The 20,839-nt window shown below is 41.1% G+C and overlaps 1 protein-coding gene across 6 annotated transcripts in view; it reads left to right on the top strand.

The window, feature by feature from the left end:
• The first annotated feature begins 6,577 nt into the window (after window positions 1–6,577).
• Window positions 6,578–20,839, top strand: part of ISPD (isoprenoid synthase domain containing) — a 373,438-nt gene continuing 359,176 nt past the window's right edge. Inside the window, exons 1-2 of one of the 6 annotated variants that reach the window (XM_027540014.1) lie at window positions 6,578–7,383; window positions 18,465–18,741. In XM_027540014.1, coding sequence (XP_027395815.1) covers window positions 7,127–7,383; window positions 18,465–18,741 — 534 coding nt within the window. In that variant the 5' untranslated portion in view covers window positions 6,578–7,126. The remainder of the gene's footprint in view (window positions 7,384–18,464; window positions 18,742–20,839) is intronic. The other 5 variants (XM_027540018.1, XM_027540013.1, XM_027540017.1 and 2 more) reach the window with 5 other exon arrangements.

Genomic DNA, 20,839 nt, shown 5'->3' on the forward strand with positions numbered 1-20,839 from the left:
GAAGGAGATGACCAACTTCCCAGAATCCTTTGTGCTGGAATCCATCTTGGGAGATGCTGAGAGGAAGAACCCTGAGTGAGACTGTGGGTCAAGTAAGATGACTGGCCAGAGACAACCCGGAAACTAACCCCATTACCAGAAGACCTGAGTCTGTGAGCCATTTTGGCAGAGCAGCTCTCCTGGCTTTTCTTACCCTGCGGCTCTCTGCCTGGACACCCCTTCACAATAAAGTCTCTTGCTTTGTCTTCATGTGTATCTCCTCATACAATTCATTTCTGAGTGTTGGATAAGAGCTCACTCTTGGGTCCTTCAAGGGGTCCCCTTCCTACAACAAATGTGCCAGTAATATATTTTCTAAGATTAATCACGATGGTGTGATCACTGACCTAGAGCCAGACATCCTGGAATGTGAATTCAAGCAGGCCTTAGAAAGCATCAGTACGAACAAAGCTAGTGGAGGTGATGGAATTCCAGTTGAGCTATTCCAAATCCTGAAAGATGATGCTGTGAAAGTGCTGCACTCAATATGCCAGCAAATTTGGAAAACTCAGCAGTGGCCACAGGACTGGAAAAGGTCAGTTTTCATTCCAATCCCAAAGAAAGGCAATGCCAAAGAATGCTCAAACTACTGCACAATTGCACTCATCTCACATGCTAGTAAAGTAATGTTCAAAATTCTCCAAGCCAGGCTTCAGCAGTACGTGAACCGTGAACTTCCTGATGTCCAAGCTGATTTTAAAAAAAGCAGAGGAACCAGAGACCAAATTGCCAACATCTGCTGGATCATCAAAAAAGCAGGAGAGTTCCAGAAAAACATCTATTTCTGCTTTATTGACTATGCCAAAGCCTTTGACTGTGTGGATCACAATAAACTGTGGAAAATTCTGAAAGAGATGGGGATACCAGACCACCCGACCTGCCTCTTGAGAAATCTGTATGCAGGTCAAGAGGCAACAGTCAGAACTGGACATGGAACAACAGACTGGTTCCAAATAGGAAAAGGAGTACGTCAAGGCTGTATATTGTCACCCTGCTTATTTAACTTATATGCAGAGTATATCATGAGAAAGGCTGGACTGGAAGAAACACAAGCTGGAATCAAGATTGCCAGGAGAAATCTCAATAACCTCAGATATGCAGATGACACCACCCTTATGTCAGAAAGTGAAGAGGAATTAAAAAGCCTCTTGATGAGAGTGAAAGTGGAGAGTGAAAAAGTGGGCTTAAAGCTCAGCATTCAGAAAATGAAGATCATGGCATCTGGTCCCATCACTTCATGGGAAATAGATGGGGAAACAGTGGAAACAGTGTCAGACTTTATTTTGGGGGGCTCCAAAATCACTGCAGATGGTGACTGCAGCCATGAAATTAAAAGACGCTTACTCCTTGGAAGGAAAGTTATGACCAACCTAGATAGCATATTGAAAAGCAGAGACATTACTTTGCCAACAAAGGTCCATCTAGTCAAGGCTATGGTTTCTCCTGTGGTCATGTATGGATGTGAAAGTTGGACTGTGAAGAAGGCTGAGCGCTGAAAAATTGATGCTTTTGAACTGTGGTGTTGGAGAAGACTCTTGAGAGTCCCTTGGACTGCCAGGAGATCCAACCAGTCCATTCTGAAGGAGATCAGCTCTGGGATTTCTTTGGAAGGAATGATGCTAAAGCTGAAACTCCAGTACTCTGACCACCTCGTGCAAATAGTTGACTCGTTGGAAAAGACTCTGATGCTGGGAGGGATTGGGGGCAGGAGGAGAAGGGGATGACAGAGGATGAGATGGCTGGATGGCATCACTGACTCGATGGACGTTAGTCTGAATGAATTATGGGAGTTGGTGATGGACAGGGAGGCCTGGTGTGCTGCGATTCATGGGGTCGCAAAGAGTCAACACGACTGAGCGACTGAACCGAACTGAAATGATTATATTATATAAACGATACAAGAAATACTACATATATTAGCAATGGTCCCCAAATTATTTTTACGAAAAGTTAAACTTCAGTAGCATTAATGATGTCAAATTTATCATTCAGTCCTAAGGCTAAATATTCACCACTCTTTTACTTTTTAGCTATTCAGGAAACAAAGTAAAGAGTTGAGACAGTTGATAAATAACTTTGTAAGAAATATTGAGAAAGTCAAAGAAAATAATTTTTTGCCATGTGGTGTTTACTTTGAATTATCCACAGAAAGACCTCAGTTCAGAGCATTACGTTTCTTATGTATAAAAATGAGTTAAAGATCAGAGGTTGATGGACTGTCTCATTTACATAAGATACACAATAGAAAAACAGGAAATGGAATTCATGGGGCTGACAGAAATGCTGGGGCTGACCTGTTATTTATTTTGTTTGGCTCTGATTTCAGCAGAGTTAAAGGATAAGCCATGTTCATTAGCACTTATGAGCGACACCCCAAATAACCTCTAGAAATGCTATTAAAACAATGTGGTTGGGGAGGTGGGGAGTGACTGGCAGTGCTAATTGTGCTTCAATTAACACTAGAAAAATTAACCCAATTTGATCTAAAATTCTGCAAGAATAATAATAATAAATTCCCCTAGGTAAATATTCTGTGGTATACTGACAAGTAGAAACAACCCAGAAAACAGAATTTTAGGCCTTTCAAATATAAAGAGGAGAGCCACTTCCACTTAATGGGTAATTTTATATTCATTCAAAGAAAAAGACAAGTCAAAGTGAGGTCATGAAGTTGTGGTATATATTTATCATAAAGCTTTTCTGGTTCAGCTGGTAAAGAATCCTCCTGCAATGTGGGAGACCTGGGTTTGAACCTTGGGTTGGGAAGATCCCCTGGAGAAGGGAAAGGCTACCCACTCCAGTATTCTGGCCTGGATGAACTATACAGTCCATGGGGTTGCAAAGTGTTATTCAGGATTTATAATTAAAGATAATTACAGGATTTATTTAAAAAGTCAGGAACTTCCCTGGTGGTTCAATGGTAAAGAATCTGCCTACCAGTGCAGGCGACATGGTTTGATCCCTGGTCTGGGAAGATTTCACATGTGGTGGAGCATCGAAGTCCATGTGCTACAACTCCTGAGGTCTGTGTGCAGGGAGCCTGTGCGTCACAATAAGAGAAGCCACCATAATGAGAAGCCTGTGCACTGCCACTAGAGAGTAGCCCTCGCTCACCACAACTCCAGAAAGGTCCATGCAGCAATGAGGACTCACTGCAGCCAAAAATGAATAAATAAATAATTTTTAAAAGGCAGAGTGCATTTAGGGCCTAGGTATGGGACATAAAGTAGAATAAACAGTTTTCCTTTTTCACATCAATGTATTTCAAACTATGTATAACTTCATTTCGGAGAAGGCAATGGCACCCCACTCCAGTACCCTTGCCTGTAAAATCCCATGGATGGAGGAGTCTGGTGGGCTGCAGTCCATGGGCTCGCTAAGAGTTGGACATGACTGAGTGACTTCACTTTCACTTTTCACTTTCATGCACTGGAGAAGGAAATGGCAACCCACTCCAGTGTTCTTGCCTGGAGAATCCCAGGGATGGGGGAGCCTAGTGTGCTGCTATCTACGGGGTCACACAGAGTTGGACACGACTGAAGCGACTTAGCAGCAGCAGCAGCAGCATAACTTCATTTGGAGATGATAGTCAATGTATATATGTGAAGCTCCCCGAGTATGAAGTCATGTTAGTATCCAATTGTTGTAAGAGATTACCACAAATTTTGTGACTTAAAATAAATTTATCACCTTAGTGTTCTGAATGCATGTTCCTCCAGAATCTCTAGGAGGAAAATCTGGTTCCTTACTTAACCCAGCTTCCAGAAGATTTCCAAATGCCTTGGCTCCTAGCCCTGTATCACTCCAACACTCTCTTTCATCTTCACACTTCCTTCTCTAGTTCTGACCTCCCACTTATAAGGGCCCTTGGGTTTACATTGAGCCCACAAGGATAATCCAGAACATTCTTTCCATGGCAAGAACTTGAGCTGAGTTCTTGCTCGGCTGCACCACCCTTTTATTAGGTGTCCTGCACAGGTATCAGGGGTTAGGACACGGACATCTTTGGGAGGCCGCTATTATCACAGAAGCCCAGATCAAAAAACCACGCCAAGAACTGCTCCCTTCTGCTTACTCTACATTATAATACCTGTGTGCCTGCTAAGTTCTTGGTCGTGTCTGACTCTTTGTGACCCCATGGACTATAGCCCACTAGGTTCCTCTGTCCATGGGATTCTGCAGACAAGAATACTGGAGTGGGTTGCCATGCCCTCCTCCAGGGGATCTTCCCAACCTAGGGATCAAACCTGTGTCTCTCACGTCTCCTGCATTGACAAGTGGGTTCTTTACCACTAGCGCCACCTGGGAAGTCCTATTATACAGTTTGGGTTTTATTTTTTCTAAACTCTTACAGTACTTATTACCAATGTATCACAGAGGATCTTACTTTCCAGGGTATGTACAGTTGTCCATCAGTATCCACATGGCATTGGTTCCAGACCCCACAAATACCAAAATCTGCAGCTGCTCCAGTTCCTTATATTAAATGATGGATACAATCCCTTCTCTGTATCCACAGGTTTGGAGTTTGATGAAATGGTTGACTCTGCAGATCAGAACCCTCAAATACGAAGGAGGGACATTATTAAATATCTACTACAGGGAAAATAGTCTTATAATGTGGCTGCTATAACTTTTAGTGGAACTTCTTCCTTCATCGATTCTAGGTTGTCTGGCTGGCCTAATAATTAAATTAACCTAAGATGGATCAACAGGAGAAAACCAAGTTTAATTTTGCATGTATGGGAACCCCAAAGTAGTAAGAAGTAACTAAAGCAGCTTCCATACCTTTTAGACTGAGGAGCAATACATTTGTGAGGAATTGACAAAATAGAGGGGCTTGGAAAAGTTAATTAATGAAGAAGTAACCAGGTGTGTTTATATACTCTGCTCTGCCCTGAATTCCCTACCTATAGTGATAAGGATGTCTCTCTGCTGCTACAAGGTATTTTCATATGAGGGATTTATTTCCTGCTTTCAGGAGGACAAATGAGGGTCAGAATGTCCGTCTTGCTCATGATATTTCTTAAGTAACTTTAAAGTAGTCAATATGCTGAAGTGGCATATTTTGCTCCCCTTCAGTATAAAGCAACATGGAAACTACATCCCCTATGCAAAGAATATAAAATAAAGAACTAATTATTTATATTTATATAGAAAGACATAGAACAAAAACTTTGCTTCTCATCTTTGCTTCTCATATTGCTATATACAAATAAAGTCTGTCCTTTTTCGTTCAGTACAAGTCTGTCTATTAAACATCATTACGGTATAGTATGTAAGATCTATGAGTTCACAGTGATCAGAGCAAAGTTACTTGAAGAAGAGAACTAAATCAATAAAATAATATTCTGGTTAAATTTTCAAAGTTTAATTATATTAATGATTATATAGAAATTAATATAACAAGAATTTTATTACTATGATATTTTTGCTTAAGACTAAGAAAATGAAGAATAGCATTAGCTCCACCATTAGATTAAAAAAGTGAGGTTTAAAGATCAATATTAATAGAAACAATAATTTGATTTGCTTTTTTGTCTCTGTAGATAGACTCAGTTATTCATTTATCCACCCAATTAGTCAACATATATTAACTGAACGCATACTGTAGTCTAGACACAGGAGTGGTAGTGCTACAAAGTCAAGTGTATTATGAAGCCTACTTTTTGGCTAAGAGTTAGTGACCTGACAAAATTTAAGTAGAACAGAGCTAAAGATTAATTATAATAAAAGCAACCGATCTGAAACTGATAGTGCTTTTAATAATAAGATCAAATAAAAGACAATAAGAGTAGAAAGGTAAATCTTAATTTTGTATGCTTTATTCTAAACTGGGAAAATGGCTAAAAATACTGAATTGGAATATTATAACCTGATAATATATAAAAGATTCCTTTTTAATGAATCTTATATTAACTAATATAAGATTAGTTATAAACATAAATTAGCAAATATTTAATTATATATACTTCGACTATCATTCACTGAATTTGTAGCTTATTCAGTAAGTATTTATTAAGCTTCACTTATATTCCAGGACAGTACCCAAACCAAAAAAGTAAGGACCCTGCCCTCAAGGAGTTTACATTCCAGAGACCTAATACAGTCTGCTTCGACACTCCAAATATTTCAGTACATTTTCAAGGTAAACACTGCTATCAAAGACAGAACTAAATAAGGGCATGATAGGCTTTGGCCCTGGAATTCTTCAACTCTGGCTGTACTTTTGGGCAAAGGCCATTAAGGGTGCAATCTTACACAAGTTATTTAAACAGTGAACTTTGTTTCCGCCTGTGTATAAGTGGAATGGCAATAGATGGGTTCTCCTGGAGATTAAATGAGATACTGTGTGCCGACTACTCAGCAATTATTAGTATTACTGCTTTGGCTTCGTGGTTTCAAAAAAAAATCGTGCCTGCTCATTAGAATCACCTGGGGATCTTTAAAATCATTCCAAAGCTCAGGCCAATTAAACCCAGTCTCTGAGGGTGGGACATACCAGTCAGCGTTTTTTGAGCTCCCCAGGTGTTTCCGATTTGCAGACAAATTTGGTAACCGCGGCAGTTTGACTCAATGATACTTCATATTTGTCCGTCCACCTGTCTTTACTTGAGGAGCCAGGAAGCCTCACGAACGGAATGAAAGATAATCGAGATGTACATCTACATCTCTCTGGCCCATCTCGTGACTCCCATCCAAATCTCTTTAAATCTCTCCGAGGAGAGAGGGAATGGGAGGGAGACCTGACCTCTACGGCCTGAGCACAGCTGTTAGGTTAAGGAGACCCGTAGGCACTTAGGGAGAGCTGACACCTGCGGGGGCTGCTGGGCCTGCCGGAGAAGGCGAGAGCCGGGAAACTCAGCCCTCCCGGGGGCGCTGGGCTCGGGACTGAGGCCGAAGACGCGCCGAGAGGGAAGACTGGCAGCTAGATCCTCCCCTGGGGACGTGGGGCGGCCAGGCCCGCGCGGCTCGGGTGGGCGCTGTCCGTGTACCCGCTCTGACCCCGCCCGGCCTCTCCCGCACGACCCCGGCCGAGGCCCCGAGTGGACCCCGGCGAGCGGGGCGCGCCGCGCCGCCCGCCGCCATGGAGTTAGGGCCGCCTGGCGGCTCCGGGCCCGCGGAGCCGGGGCCTCGCCTGCGTGGCTTGCGCGGCGCGGACGCGGCGGCCTCGGCCTCCTCGCTGAGCCGCTTCGGGGCCGAAGCCGGGTGTCGCGCGCCGGCTGTGGCGGCCGTGTTGCCGGCGGGGGGTAGCGGGGAGAGGATGGGCGTCCCCACCCCGAAGCAGTTCTGCCCCATCCTGGAGAGGCCGCTCATCAGCTACACCCTGCAGGCCCTGGAGAGGTAAGGCGGCGCCGGGCTCGCCTCGCGGTCCCCGGCCCGCCGCTCCCCGCCCTCCCGCCTAGGGCGGCCCGCGCGCCGCACCTGCCCCTGGGGCTGCGCTCGCGCTGGCGCCCGCCCTGGGCGGACTGCAGGGCTGAACTCCCCCGGCTCGGACCCTCCAGCTCGGGGGCCATTCCTGTTAGCCCTTCACGGAACGGGAGCCTGGAGAGGCCCCACAGACGCCGGCCCGTGGAGTCGCCCTCGGGAGTGCTTGGGTTAGGGCTGGGGACGTTTAGTTCTAACTCTGGGCCCTGTGTGCGTGATGTGGATTTTGGGGTGCAGCTGGAGGGATTGGAAGTGGGGGAGAAGTACAAAGGTCCACATAAGTGTTGCTGTGGTGGTTAAACTTCCAGAAGCCAACGTGGAATGAGTTAGGTGTATATTTTTAAAAGTATCAATTTTAAAGAAAAAGAATTCTGGGACGGCCTTGTTGAATTAAAAATAAGACTTTTTTTTCGATTTTTACTTAATTCGATCACTCTTTGCAACCCAATGGACTGTAGCCCACTAGGCTCCTCTGTCCATGGGATTCTCCAGGCAAGAATTACTGGAGTGGGTTGCAGTATCCTTCTCTAGGGGACCTTCCCACCCAGGGAATGAATCTGGGGCTCCTGCATTGCAGGTAGGATTCTTTGCCAACTGAGCCATCAGGAAAGCCCAATTCGGTCACAGCAGTAATAAAATCCTAATAGGAATAATAACTAATCAGAACCTCTATTTTGAAACAGAGATCATTCTTGGTCCTATTACAGTGCGTGAAGAATTGATGGAATATGATTATGTTGGGGTATGTCTCAGGAGATCCTTGGAAACCTTGTGTTACAGGGGGTATATATGGGTGCTTCCTAGCCGTTTGCCAAATGAAAGCCATTGTATTGGTTAAAGAATGGGGTTCCACAAGACTGATAATAGTTTTCCTAGAGCATGGTGCTAAAGACCTAGGGCATTTCATCCCGAAGAGTAAATTATGGAAGCTCTTCTCTTTTGGTCCTGAGGACCAACTTAAAGACAAACCGATGAGGACTTAGAAGGAGGCTCCACCCCTCAAGTTTGGCCCTGAAATAGGATAGGGAAATGTTAAGAAGCATGACTAGTTTAGTTTTCAGTGGAACAATGCCATGTAAACATTTATTACATGTCGACTTACCTACCCAAAGCAAGTGAAACTGTATGGCCCCACAATGGAAACATGAAAGCGAAAGGGAGCAGGGAAGAGAACAACAATCTCTGGAAGAAAGGCAGTCTAGAACCCATACATTTCAGCGGGCCTAAGGAAGTGGAGGCACAGCTGTCAGGTAGAAGAGCTGTGAAGGAAACAAGTTGATGGAAGTCGTAGAACCCTGGAAAGGCCCAGGAATTAAAAGTACTGTTTAAGACAGGGCAGAGAGAGAGCAACTGTGTCCAGTTGTAGAGACAGCTGGTTGAAACCTTACTAGACTGCCAGATAGATACTTGTCAGAACACTGGAGGCATCACCAGTGGCCAAGTGAAGTGCTCCATGGCCATAGAGAAATTAAGAGCAAGGGTCTCATTTTCCAATGAGATCCTTAGTGCCAAGGGCAGACTAAAGGAAGTCCTTTACTTTTCAAACATGCTTCACATTAAAGCACCTATCTTTGCAAAATTGAGAAGTTGGAGGAGACATTGAGAGGTTTGCCTTGTGAACCGTCTGGGACTTCATATTGTTTTTCTGCTTCAGTTGAAATTGGGAAAATACACTTTTTTTTTTTTTTCTAGTCTAGCCACCTTTTACTTGTGTGCCATTGAAATTTCTTTAATGATCAGATTAAATGAGATTTAAAAGAATCCCTGAACTCACACAGATCTCAGACATATTGATGAAAGGCTTTAACTGGTGAGATGGAGGCTCCACGTCTATCCAAACTAGTTTAGTGTGGCTGTATATTACAATTAGCCTTTATATGTGTAGCAGTATATATGTGTTTAGTATACCGAGATTATACAGCTTGTTCAGATCTCTGCATTATAGACATTATACTGAAAGGACCAAATGTAAAATAATTTGTAGGTTGTACTAAGAACAAAGGTCTTTCAGAAGTTGATTAAAAACATTTTTAGAAGTTTTAAAGTTTCATTCTGGCTTTTTGCTAATGCTAATGCTAAGTTGCTTCAGTCATGTCCGACTCTATGTGACCCCATAGACGGCAGCCCACCAGGCTCCCCCGTGTCTGGGATTCTCCAGGCAAGAACACTGGTGTGGGTTGCCATTTCCTTCTCCAATGCATGAAAGTGAAAAGTGAAAGTGAAGTCGCTCAGTTGTATCGGACTCTTAGTGACCCCATAGACTGCAGCCTACCAGGCTCCTCCATCTATGGGATTTTCCAGCCAAGAGTACTGGAGTGGGGTGCCATTGCCTTCTTTGGCTTTTTAGGGGGAAATAAAATATAAATTGAATCACAGATTATAACTTAAAGAGAACTTTGATTTTTTTTCCTTTTTGTTAATGAGATACTGAGGTCAAGGGTATTAATCCTTTATATAACTATAACCTGAGTTTGTAAAAGGAATCACTGCTGTAAGAAATCATGTGATAGTGGTATTATTGGCAGGGGCATAAAGCTCTGACAATTAAGTTGTGGAATCTACTCACAATGGATCAAGTGATAGCTACATTTTACTGATTAAAAAATATATATTCCCAGGTCTGAAAGAGAAAGTAAAAATTCCGGCTAGCACTCTAATTTCTGGCTTCAAATACTTAAAGAAAGTTAACCTGGAATAGTTAAATAGAGTCAAATGACAACTACAATGAAAGCAAAAAAGAGAAGCAAACTTTGGCCGTATTTATTCAGACTCATGCTGATGGTGGGCTGGGTAGAAATTCCTGTGACCATAGATTTGAACAAATTCAGGCACACTTCTCTCTCTCCATAGCTCCTGAGGCTTCCTGAGTTCTTGAGGACACTGCTTAAGATGTTCCTTGATAAGGTTTCATGCTCATCAAAAAACATTATTATAAATTGGCTTTCCATAGAAATCTTTTATAGGAAGAAAATTTGCTGTTGTGTTGATCAAACAGTTTTCCAGACATTGTGGTAGTAATGTATATCATTGTACATTAATACGTTGGCATTCAGATTCATGTTTCAGAGCCTTTTAATTTGGTTAATATGAGTTGGTCTCCATGAGTCTGATAACTCCAGATGAAAAATTCATTTTGTCAATTTGTATGTTATGGCAACCATGGATTTTGTGATTGAGACTAGCTTGCTTTTTTATTACTTGAAAGATTGATGAAAGTCCGTTTTTAGTAATAGTTTAAGACTCCATGGTGTTTTTCAATGTGTTAACGTCTGGCTTATTTGATCTTCTGAAATTTTCTTTAATATTTTTTGTGTACTTAAAAAAATTGTTCTGTCCCACTGAATTCCTGAAAACCACTACAAACTGTTAGAGTAAGAGAATAGAAAGCAATAACTGTTAATCCAAATGAGCAATATGGATAGCTTTCATTAAGCTGAAAGTAGGAATGGAGTAGGGAACATAGGAGAAATATTTTGAAGACGGGAATTGGCAGTTTTTAGTGATTAGTTGTATTAAGGATTCAGAAAAAGAGATGAATTAAGGTTGTTTTTGAGTGATTGCTCAGATACCTAAATTTGAGTTAAAATTTTTGTCTGAGTGCTTCATTAATGAAAAGGTTAAGTCTGAATCAGGTGAAGGAAGAGGCCTATATCTTAGAAGAAACGGAGTTTTGAAGAGATCAGGTGATTGGAGATTTACATTCCCATTGGCTTCCCCGGGGCCCTTGTGAGACAAAAGAGAAGACCAGGACTGGTATTTTGGGCTTGACCACTGGAAGCCTTCATGGGCCACATTAAAGAGATGTGTCAAGGCAGTGAGGAGCCAGCCCCTTCACACCAATTCAGTATTTTACTTGTGAAATATCAGGATTGGGGCTGGTGCACTGGGATGACCCGGAGGGATGGTATGGGGAGGGAGATGGGAGGGGGGTTCAGGATGGGGAACACGTGTACGCCCGTGGTGGATTCATGTTGATGTGTGGCAGAACCAATACAACATTGTAAAGTAATTAGCCTCCAATTAAAATAAATAAGTTTAAATTAAAAAAAATAATAAAATATCAGGATGGATTAGGAGGAGGAGGAATGATGGCCACAGGACGATCCCGAGGCCTGATTTCCATGGTGAGTGTCCGGGCGATGAGTCACAGCTGCCCCTCTCCCTGGAGGCCAAACTTCTGCGGCCTGGGTGAGAGCACTTAAGGGGTATTAACAGGGCCTGATTTTTCCATCTGTTTTTAAAAAGCATTTGTTTAAATCTGTTTTCAACTGATCTTGCTGAACTGTCTGAGCAGAATCTACCTGTAATACTTCTTTTAAAAATATAATACACATATTGATAGAAATATATTTCAATATACTCTTAAAATATTCTGAGAGAAAATAATATCTGGCATACTGTGTTTTTTCCTCAAAATGTCTGTAGGTGTAATGAAACTTGAGGTTAGGTCTGTAATTGCCTATGGAATGTGCTGGGAAGGAAATATTCAGAACTTGATAAAATCCAGCTACACAGGGGGTTCGGTGTGGACTTGCCTTCAGCTAAGGAGGTCGGCCAGATCCATTTATTCAGCAAATATTTGTTCACTGTGCACTGTGTGAGGTACTTAAGGCCTTTCTTAGTCTCCTGATTCTACATTATTAAATTTTAATACTGTAAAAGGCTTTTAATTCTATAACTAGAAAAGTATGTGAATAAATCCTCTGAAACACAAACAGTACTTACAAGGGCTTGCAAGTGCTGGGTGTATGCTTGGTTGCTGAACAAAACAGCATAACAAGCCCATTATCTCTTAAGAGCTGGCTAAAACATTTTTCTGAACTTTTTCATTGTGACCTATTCTTACAAGATTTTGCTCATGATTTAATGACACATACGTGACTGCATACAACAAATTTGAGAGAATTTCATGAACAGTATTTATCCTTATTACTTGCTATACATTCTGTTTTCACTTTTCTATTAATTACTATTTATGCAAAACTGTTGGGCTAAACTTAGGAAATTGATCTGATGATACTTTAACGGGTTCCAGGTAGCACCAGTGCTCAAGAATCCACGTGTCAGTGCAGGAGACACAAGAGATGTTGAGTTCGATCCCTGGGTTGGGAAGATCCTCTGGAGTATGAAATGGCAACTCACTCAGTATCCTTGCCTGAAAAATTCCATTAACAAAGGAGCCTGGTTGGCTACAGTCCATGGAGTCTCAAAGAGCCAGACATGACTGAGCTTGCACTCCTGCTCCTAATGGGTTTTGAAATCTGCAGTTTGAGAAATATTCGTTTAAGACGTTTTTCTGTTCAGAACCTCATAAAAATTGTTTGGAATGATCTAAGGCCACAAGTATATCTGCATAATCTACATTTTACTTTATTGGACTTCTTTCCATTTGATACTATAGATAGAACATAGGTAATCATTTTATAGCTATTTTAAGGCATTCTACTAAAATTGGGATTTACCTGTGGGTGTTCATTAACTCACAAAAGATATATTTGAATGACAATTGTCAAGTAATGTCCTGTCTTTCTCCCTCTTAATTATTCTGTTTTAACATTTAATCTCATGTGACTTTTGATCAAAAAAGCAACATTTCTTTAAAAGTTGCTTTAAACTTTTTGATAGAGTAGACTATGGAAGGTAAAAGGTGAGTAGGTTAAGTGCTTGTCGTAGAAGAAAATCCTGTTCACTGATACAGCTGAACATGTACTTAAAACTTCTCTATTTAAAAAAGCAAACTCAATGTGATGTCCTCCTAATAAAACTCAAGAGCATATTTTAATTCCTAATAGTGTAAGATTTCTCTTATCTACTGGTTCATTTAACAGATATTTCTTGGTATATAGTTTGTGAGGTCAGGAATTCTTTGTTACCAGATCACCAGTGTCTAGTTTAATGTCTGGCAAATGACAGATGCTTACTGGATGTTTGATGAATGACTAAATGAATGAAAGAAGAAATACTGAGATTTGCTTAAATCTTAAGAAATAAACTTGACCATTTTTGACTACAAATGCAGCGGTAATGTTCACAGTAAATGAATTTCTGGGGACATGGTGATCCAGACATGACTTTTTTTTCCTCTGATGGATTTTATGACTGCTCAGTGTTAGTGCTTTTATAGACATTAAGAGTGTGAGCTCCCAAGTCAGATAGGGGTATACCCAAGTCCTGTCACTTTATAGCTGTATCATTGTGGGCAGGTCATTGCCCCATCTGTGAAATGAAGATAATAGTGACTTCATTCAGAGCCGATGTGAATATTAAGTGAACTATTAGAGGCACAGGCTCCAAATAGTGCATGGTACTTAGTAAACAGTGAATATATCTTAGCTGCTTTTGCTCCTATTAATATTACTGAAAGCTTAGTATGAGCCACACTCTGGGGTATCGCCTTTGCTTTCTGTGAGTTGGCAGCTTAGTGAAGGAGATGAAGGGCTAGTCTTCGTTGCAGTGAGCTGGATTCTCACTGCCGTGCTTCTCATTGCAGAGCACAGGCTCTAGGGCACACAGGCGCAGTAGCTGTGGTGCTTGGGCTTAGTTTCCTTGTGGCATATGGAATCTTGCCAGACCAGGGATTGAAACTGTGTCCTGTGCATTGCAAGGCAGGTTCTTAAACACTGCACCACCAGGGAAGTCAACAGTGTAAGATTTAGGATGGAAGTTCTGACAGTTGCCAAGTTTGCAGCGATAGGTTGGGGATAGATGGATTACAAAACAAAGAGCAACCCATGCCTGCATGCTTGCTAAGTTGCTTCAGTCGTGTCTGACTCTCTGTGACTTCACGGACCATAGTCCGCCAGGCTCCTCTGTCTATGGAGTTCTCCAGACAAGAGTATTGGAGTGGGTTGCCATGCCCTCCTCCAGGGGATCTTTCTGACCCAGGGATCGAACCCTAGTTTCCTGCAGCTCCTGCATTGCCGGTGGATTGTTTACTGCTGAGCCACTGGTGAAGCCCAGATCAACTCATACTTAGTCATCTTCCACAATCCTTCTTATTGCCTACACAGATAACTGCATATTTTCTGGTCTGTATTCTGTGACGGTTGTTGCTTTGCTTTGTTTGTGATTACAGTTTCCCCAAGGTGCCTGACAAATCATTAGTAGTCCCAGCCATCCTTGGATCTTTGACAGTGATGGTATGTGATAGTGTTAATTGCTCAGTTGTGTCTGACTCTGTGACCCCATGGACTGTAGCCTGCCAGGCTCCTCTGTCCATAAGATTTCCCAGGCAAGAATACTGGAGTGGGTTGCCATGCCCTCCTCCAGGGAATCTTCCCAACCCAGGGATGGAACCCAGGTCTCTTGCATTGCAGGTGGATTCTTTACCATCTGAGCTACCAGGGAAGCCCCTGGGAACCCTTAGAATCTAGAAATCAGAATAAAGAGTCAGACTCATCAAAACAAGCAACAAGTGACATTGCCCACGAAGGCATTTTCATTGCTTTTCATTCTCTCTTCAGGTTGATGAGGAGAGCTTTCTGTGTTTTCATAATCCTTGGAACTATGCTTTATTGTAAGATGCTGGTAGATGTGTCAGACCAACATTTTTATTGAGTACCAAATAATTATCAAGTACCTTCTAGGTGCAAAGCAATGGGCAACACTCATGTTGTCCTTGCTGTCATGGAGCCTACATTCTAGAAGATAGAATGCTGTATTTTGATGGAAAATGGTAATTTTTTGTTTTCAGGTTGTTTTTGGCATCAGATGGCAATATAGGAAAATAAAGATATTTGAGTATCAGCTCCTTCTGATGTTTCTTTCCCATGTGAGACAGTATACAGCATGAGGATTATGTGAGTTAAAAGATGACTAATGCTTAAGACTTAGTAAGTTAATCGATGTTAGCTATTTCATGTTACATGATAAATGATTTATTTTGCCCATCTTTCTTACTGACTCAGGAGGATTATTGCCACTAAATCAGGAAGATTACTATTAATATCTCTCATCCACAACCTCCATCTGATAGCCAGGCTACCATTATTGTCTTGCACCAGACTTCAGCAGGAGCCTCTATTCAGATAGACTTCAACCTAGTCTATCTGCATCCTTTGTCTACCCAATCTATTCTCCATCTTGCAGTCAGGGTAAAGTTTATGCTCTTAAATTAGTAGCTGCTAGAGAAGGCAATGGCACCCCACTCTAGTAGTCTTGCCTGGAAAATCCCATGGATGGAGGAGCCTAGTAGGCTGCAGTCCATGGGGTCACTAAGAGTCGGACACGACTGAGCGACTTCACTTTCACTTTTCCCTTTCATACATTGGAGAAGGAAATGGCAACCCACTCTAGTGTTCTTGCCTGGAGAGCCCCAGAGACGGGGGAGCCTGGTGGGCTGCCATCTCTGGGGTCGCACAGAGTCGGACACGACTGAAGCGATTTAGCAGCAGCAGTAGCAGTTGCTCCTATAAACATTTCCATGAACTCAGTGGCTTAAAGTAATATTAAATACATTCTTAACCTTTTGGATGTCAGAGGTAAAAAAATCAGTTTCATAAGGCTAAAATAAAGGTATTAGCAGCGCTATGCTCTTTTTGGAGTCTTTTAGGTACAGTCTGTTTACTTGCCAGGTGGCAGTCCATTTGCTCTCTCAGATTCTGGGACTTTTTTTTGTTGCCTAGTTGCTAAGTAGTGTCTGACTGACTGTGACCCCGTGGACTGTAGCCTACTAGGCACCTCTGTCCATAGGATTCTCCAGGCAAGAATACTGAAGTGGGTTGTCATTCCCTTCTCCAGGGGATCTTCCTGACCCAGGGATCAAACCTGTGTCTCCTGCATTGGCAGGTGGATTCTTGACCACTGAACCGCCAGGGAAACGCTGCTGGGACTTATGATCCTATGTCATAATGACTGATGCTTCTGTTCCCACACTTTGTCCCTCAACCCTTTTGTCTTTCTTTCCCTGTTGGATTCTTGTGGTTTTGTTGGACTTACCAAATAGCCCTGATGGGTCTCTCCAATTCAGGATCCTTAACTTAATTATATATGCAAAGTTCCTTTTTTAGGTAATGTTACATATTCTCGGTTTTGGGAGTTAGATGATGTCATTCCAGAGTTATTATTTTGACTGCCACGATTTCCATTTTGTCATTGAACAGTGCTTAGAACCCTGGGGGAAGTGACTGTTAATTTGGGTGTAAATGTCCTGCATAAAGCTTTTCTAAGGATTCCTGTTACTCTCTCTTTTTAAGAATTTTTTTGATGTGGACCATCTTTTTAAAGTCTTCTGTTGATTTTGTTACAACATTGCTTCCGTTTTACGTTTTGTTTTTTTGTCCTCAAGGCATGTGGGATCATAGCTCCCTAACCAGGGATCAAACCTGCACCCCCTGCATTGGAAGGTGGAACCTTAACCACTGGACCTCCAGGGAGGTCACCCCTGGAGGTCTTTTTAAGATTGAAGACCAACACCTCTCACGTGGCCTTGGAGGATTCCGTGGAGTAGGCCAGCCTGTCACTTGCCTGGGCCTTTTCATGGGAATTTCCTCTTAGCTCCTCAGGACCTTGGCTTGGCCTGTGCTTAAACCATCCCTCTCATTCTCCTTTCAAATCCTTTTGTCTGTTTTCCTGCCTCTCTCCTCTTGAGAAAACTCTGCTTCCTTAGGGAGCATCATCTTGGCCTTCGCTACGCTGGTCAAAATGGAACGCATGCGGTCCTAAAGTCTGGACCTCTCGACGGCAGCTTAGCAGTTGCTGGTGTTCTTTGTGTCCTCTGTAACTATTTCCAGTGTGTACTCAAGGCTGATCATTTATTCAGTGCTCAACAAACATTTGTTAAGGGAATGGACTTAAAACGAAAGGATAGTGTGCCTGTAAAGTTTTGGTTGTATTCGTCAGTGCGGTGTTGTTGTAGCCACAGGCAGAATGGAGTTCTGGGTTTCAGGGTGGGTTTGTTCAATAGCAGAAGGCAGGAGATGGTTAATTATTGAGCAAAGCAATCCAGTATTTTTCATTGTTCAATAGTTAATTTCATTATTCAGTCATTTTGAGACCCTTCTTCTGTCTCTTTAAAAGTGAGTATAAGACTTAACTGTCTAGCATGAACATGTAGGATCTCACAGGCAAAGAATGCCTTTAGATTTTACAGTGACCTTTAATCAGAGTTGATGACACCGGCCAGAGGCAGTTTTCCTGGCTTGGGCCTGCCGGCTGTAGAACTCTGAGTGTATAATGGTATTTGCCTCTCTTAGCACTAGTGTTCCAGAGAGGTCTGCCCAGCCCCCCTGCAGCCACCGCCTCTCAGTGCCGTGGATGGAGAGTGTTTGTGTGTCACCCGGTCTGGAAGAAAGTGTTTCAGAACAGAACAAAACTGGTCTGTTTTGTATCTAACTCAACAGATGAATTCCTTTAATTTTATATTTCCTTAATATATGTTTTGTTTTATTTAAGCCTGATTTATACTTAAACAGATTTAATTAGCTGCGTTTCCCTATTTAAGCTAAAATATTTCACCTTGATGTAAGCCAAATTTAGTTCAGTGATCCAACTTTGTTGCTGACTCGATGGACTTCTCAAAGAGACAGAACTTCTAGAATTCAAAAGTGCTTTGAATTGTTCCTATGCAATGAAGAGAATTATTTGGAGGAAAAAAGAGCAACCTAAAAGCATAGTTTTACATTTTTTTATTTCAATCTACTGATGTATATTCTAATTATTTAATTTTACCCTAAGAAATGCATGAGATATATATATATATATATCTTATCTTTGTTTTACAATAAAGGTACATCTATGTTTCATCATAAAGGTACTTTCACACTATGCATTGAAAAACACAACTTATATTTGTGTTTCTATCTACAGTATGAAAAATTCAAAGTCTTAACCCTTTTACTAGACCTGATTAAAATGCATGAAATTGAGTTAGTTAATAACTTTGAGTTTTTAATGTCCTTATGAAGATGTGTTTGTACTTATTGGTAACCCAGTTTTGTTACTAACTCCGTTGTTTAAGAATCAACTGATACGAAATGTGTGCATCCTTTTCCTTGCAGAGTATCTTGGATAAAGGACATTATTGTGGCAGTAACCAGAGAGAACATGGAAACAATGAAGGGAATTATTCAGAGGTATCAGCATAAACGTATCTCACTGGTTGAAGCTGGAGTGACCCGCCACAGGTCAATTTTTAATGGTCTGAAAGCGCTGGCAGAGGATCAGCCCAACTGTAGACTCTCAAAGCCAGAAGTAGTGATCATCCACGATGCTGTGAGACCATTTGTTGAGGAAGATGTCCTCCTTAAAGTTGTCACAGCTGCTCAGGAACATGGGGTAAGTATTTGAATACTTTTGAGAATGGATAAAAGGGGCAAACACTAGCACACAATGATTTGCTAGATTTTGATGGAATTGGATTTAAATGTCAATTAAAATGGGCAAGATTACCTAAGACATTGTGCTAATTTGTTTTAGGAAGTCTATACTATTATAGATTCTGAGACTGTTCTGGTATTTCTTTTGCTATGTAGTCATTTATCATAATATGAGCTATTTGGAGAAGAATGCAATAAAGTCGCTAGAGTACAGATACGAATGGGTGGACCTTAGCTGCACATTTAGTTCCATTCTTTTACCTAAAAATGCCTAAGAAATCTTGTAAAAGTCTAGGAGTCGTATCATGTAAAAAAAAAACAACCCTGGCTCATTTCACGCAATTTTTCAGTCTTCAAAAGTGGTTTATTTTGTGGCACAAACAGCCAGGCAAGATTTTTACATCCTCTAAAGTGAATAATCTTAGGATGACAAAATGCTGTGTTCACTTCTATTTCACCAAAATAAACACAGGATAGCAGAAGGCCTCTTGTAATCTTTGGGACATACTTGTTTTTTATAGACTGATAGGCTAAAATCCTATAAATAGCATAATAGTTACTAAACTTAAGTTGGTGGTCTAAATTTGAGACTTAGTGAAAATTTATGGCCCAGACTTGCTGTGGAGTTGAACAGACTTACGCCCAATTCTGTTTTTCTAATTATTAGTAGTATGGTATGTTCAACTCTCTCAACTTCTTTGAGCTCATTTTCCTTCTAAAGATATAGATGCTAACTTGTAAGGTTGCTTTTAGAATTGGAAATTATGCATATATTAACTGCATCAGTTCAGTTGCTCAGTCGTGTCCGACTTCTTTGCGACCCCTAGTAAAGTGCTAAATATTTAAAGTGTTATTACTGTAAGAATTACAGTATCTAAGACAGTAGTTTCCTCCAAAGATTGTAGACCCAACAGGAGGAGTCACTGCAGGCTTTTTAGCCATCTGGGTGGGCAGGAAGTTATACTCAGTTGGGAAAGACAATCTTTGATTTCTGTTTAGTTATCTATATGTATTTGGATTTTAATTTTCAGGAAATTGCTCCTTATTTCATCCCTCTCCAACATGAACTTCTTTACAATTCAGATGTATATGAGAATTCCATAGGTAAAATGAAACATTTTTCTTATCTTCAACTTCTAGGTGGTATTTTGATGTAGTGAAAATTATGTTGCAGGAACATTAGCGACCAGACGACTGTCTCATGGCTCTTGTGTTTTCTGTGAGCTCTTGCTCCTCTCCATGCTCTTCGACTGTGGTAGAAGCAATGTGGTCAGGTACAAGGGTGACAAGGAGAAGTAAAAGGACCAAAGATTTATAACTCTTCAGAATTCGAGTAAAACTTTACAAGTTTAAAGGTTCTTAGGAAGGTCTATGTAATTTGGGCAGATGCAAAGTCTAACGCATACCATAGTACAAATAAAATTATGGCTCTTTGCCTATTTGCCTTTTGGAAAAATATCACTTAAACTCACTGTGAAGATCAAACATTTGGATTTTTTTGAGTATTCAGAGAATTTCTAAGATTGTTTATAAAGTGATCCTTTTGGTAATGTATCTGAAAGGCAAAATATTAATTTGAGCTATTTAATGTGCTGAGAATGTCATGTAACAGGTGACTAAAAAAGGTGACCAGTAAAACATAAAAATGTGGAGCAGTTAGTGGTTTCTTATTAGTTGCGGTTTTGTTAGAATTCCTTTTAGACTCTAATTTTCTTAAGTGTGTTAATCAGAATATAACTTGTAAGATTCAATCTCATTATGCATTCTAAGTAAAGTAAATTGTATTTTAATTAAATCTGAAACTTTCTGATGACATTAAGAAGTTGGTTTAAAGCTAAATCTTTACAACGAATTTAAGAAAACTTCAGAAGTTTGGTCTCTTAAGAAATACAGCATTGTTTTTGTTGGTGTTAAGGGATAATTTTCACGAGTGTAAAATTATTTTCATAAAAATATAAGGAGCATGTTAAGGATTTTACTGCCATCAGGAACCAGACAGATGTTACAATGCAGAGAAGAACAAATTTATGTGGAATAAAGGAATGCTGAAATGAATT

This window comes from Bos indicus x Bos taurus, chromosome 4 (assembly GCF_003369695.1).
Source record: "Bos indicus x Bos taurus breed Angus x Brahman F1 hybrid chromosome 4, Bos_hybrid_MaternalHap_v2.0, whole genome shotgun sequence".
NCBI lineage: Eukaryota > Metazoa > Chordata > Mammalia > Artiodactyla > Bovidae > Bos > Bos indicus x Bos taurus.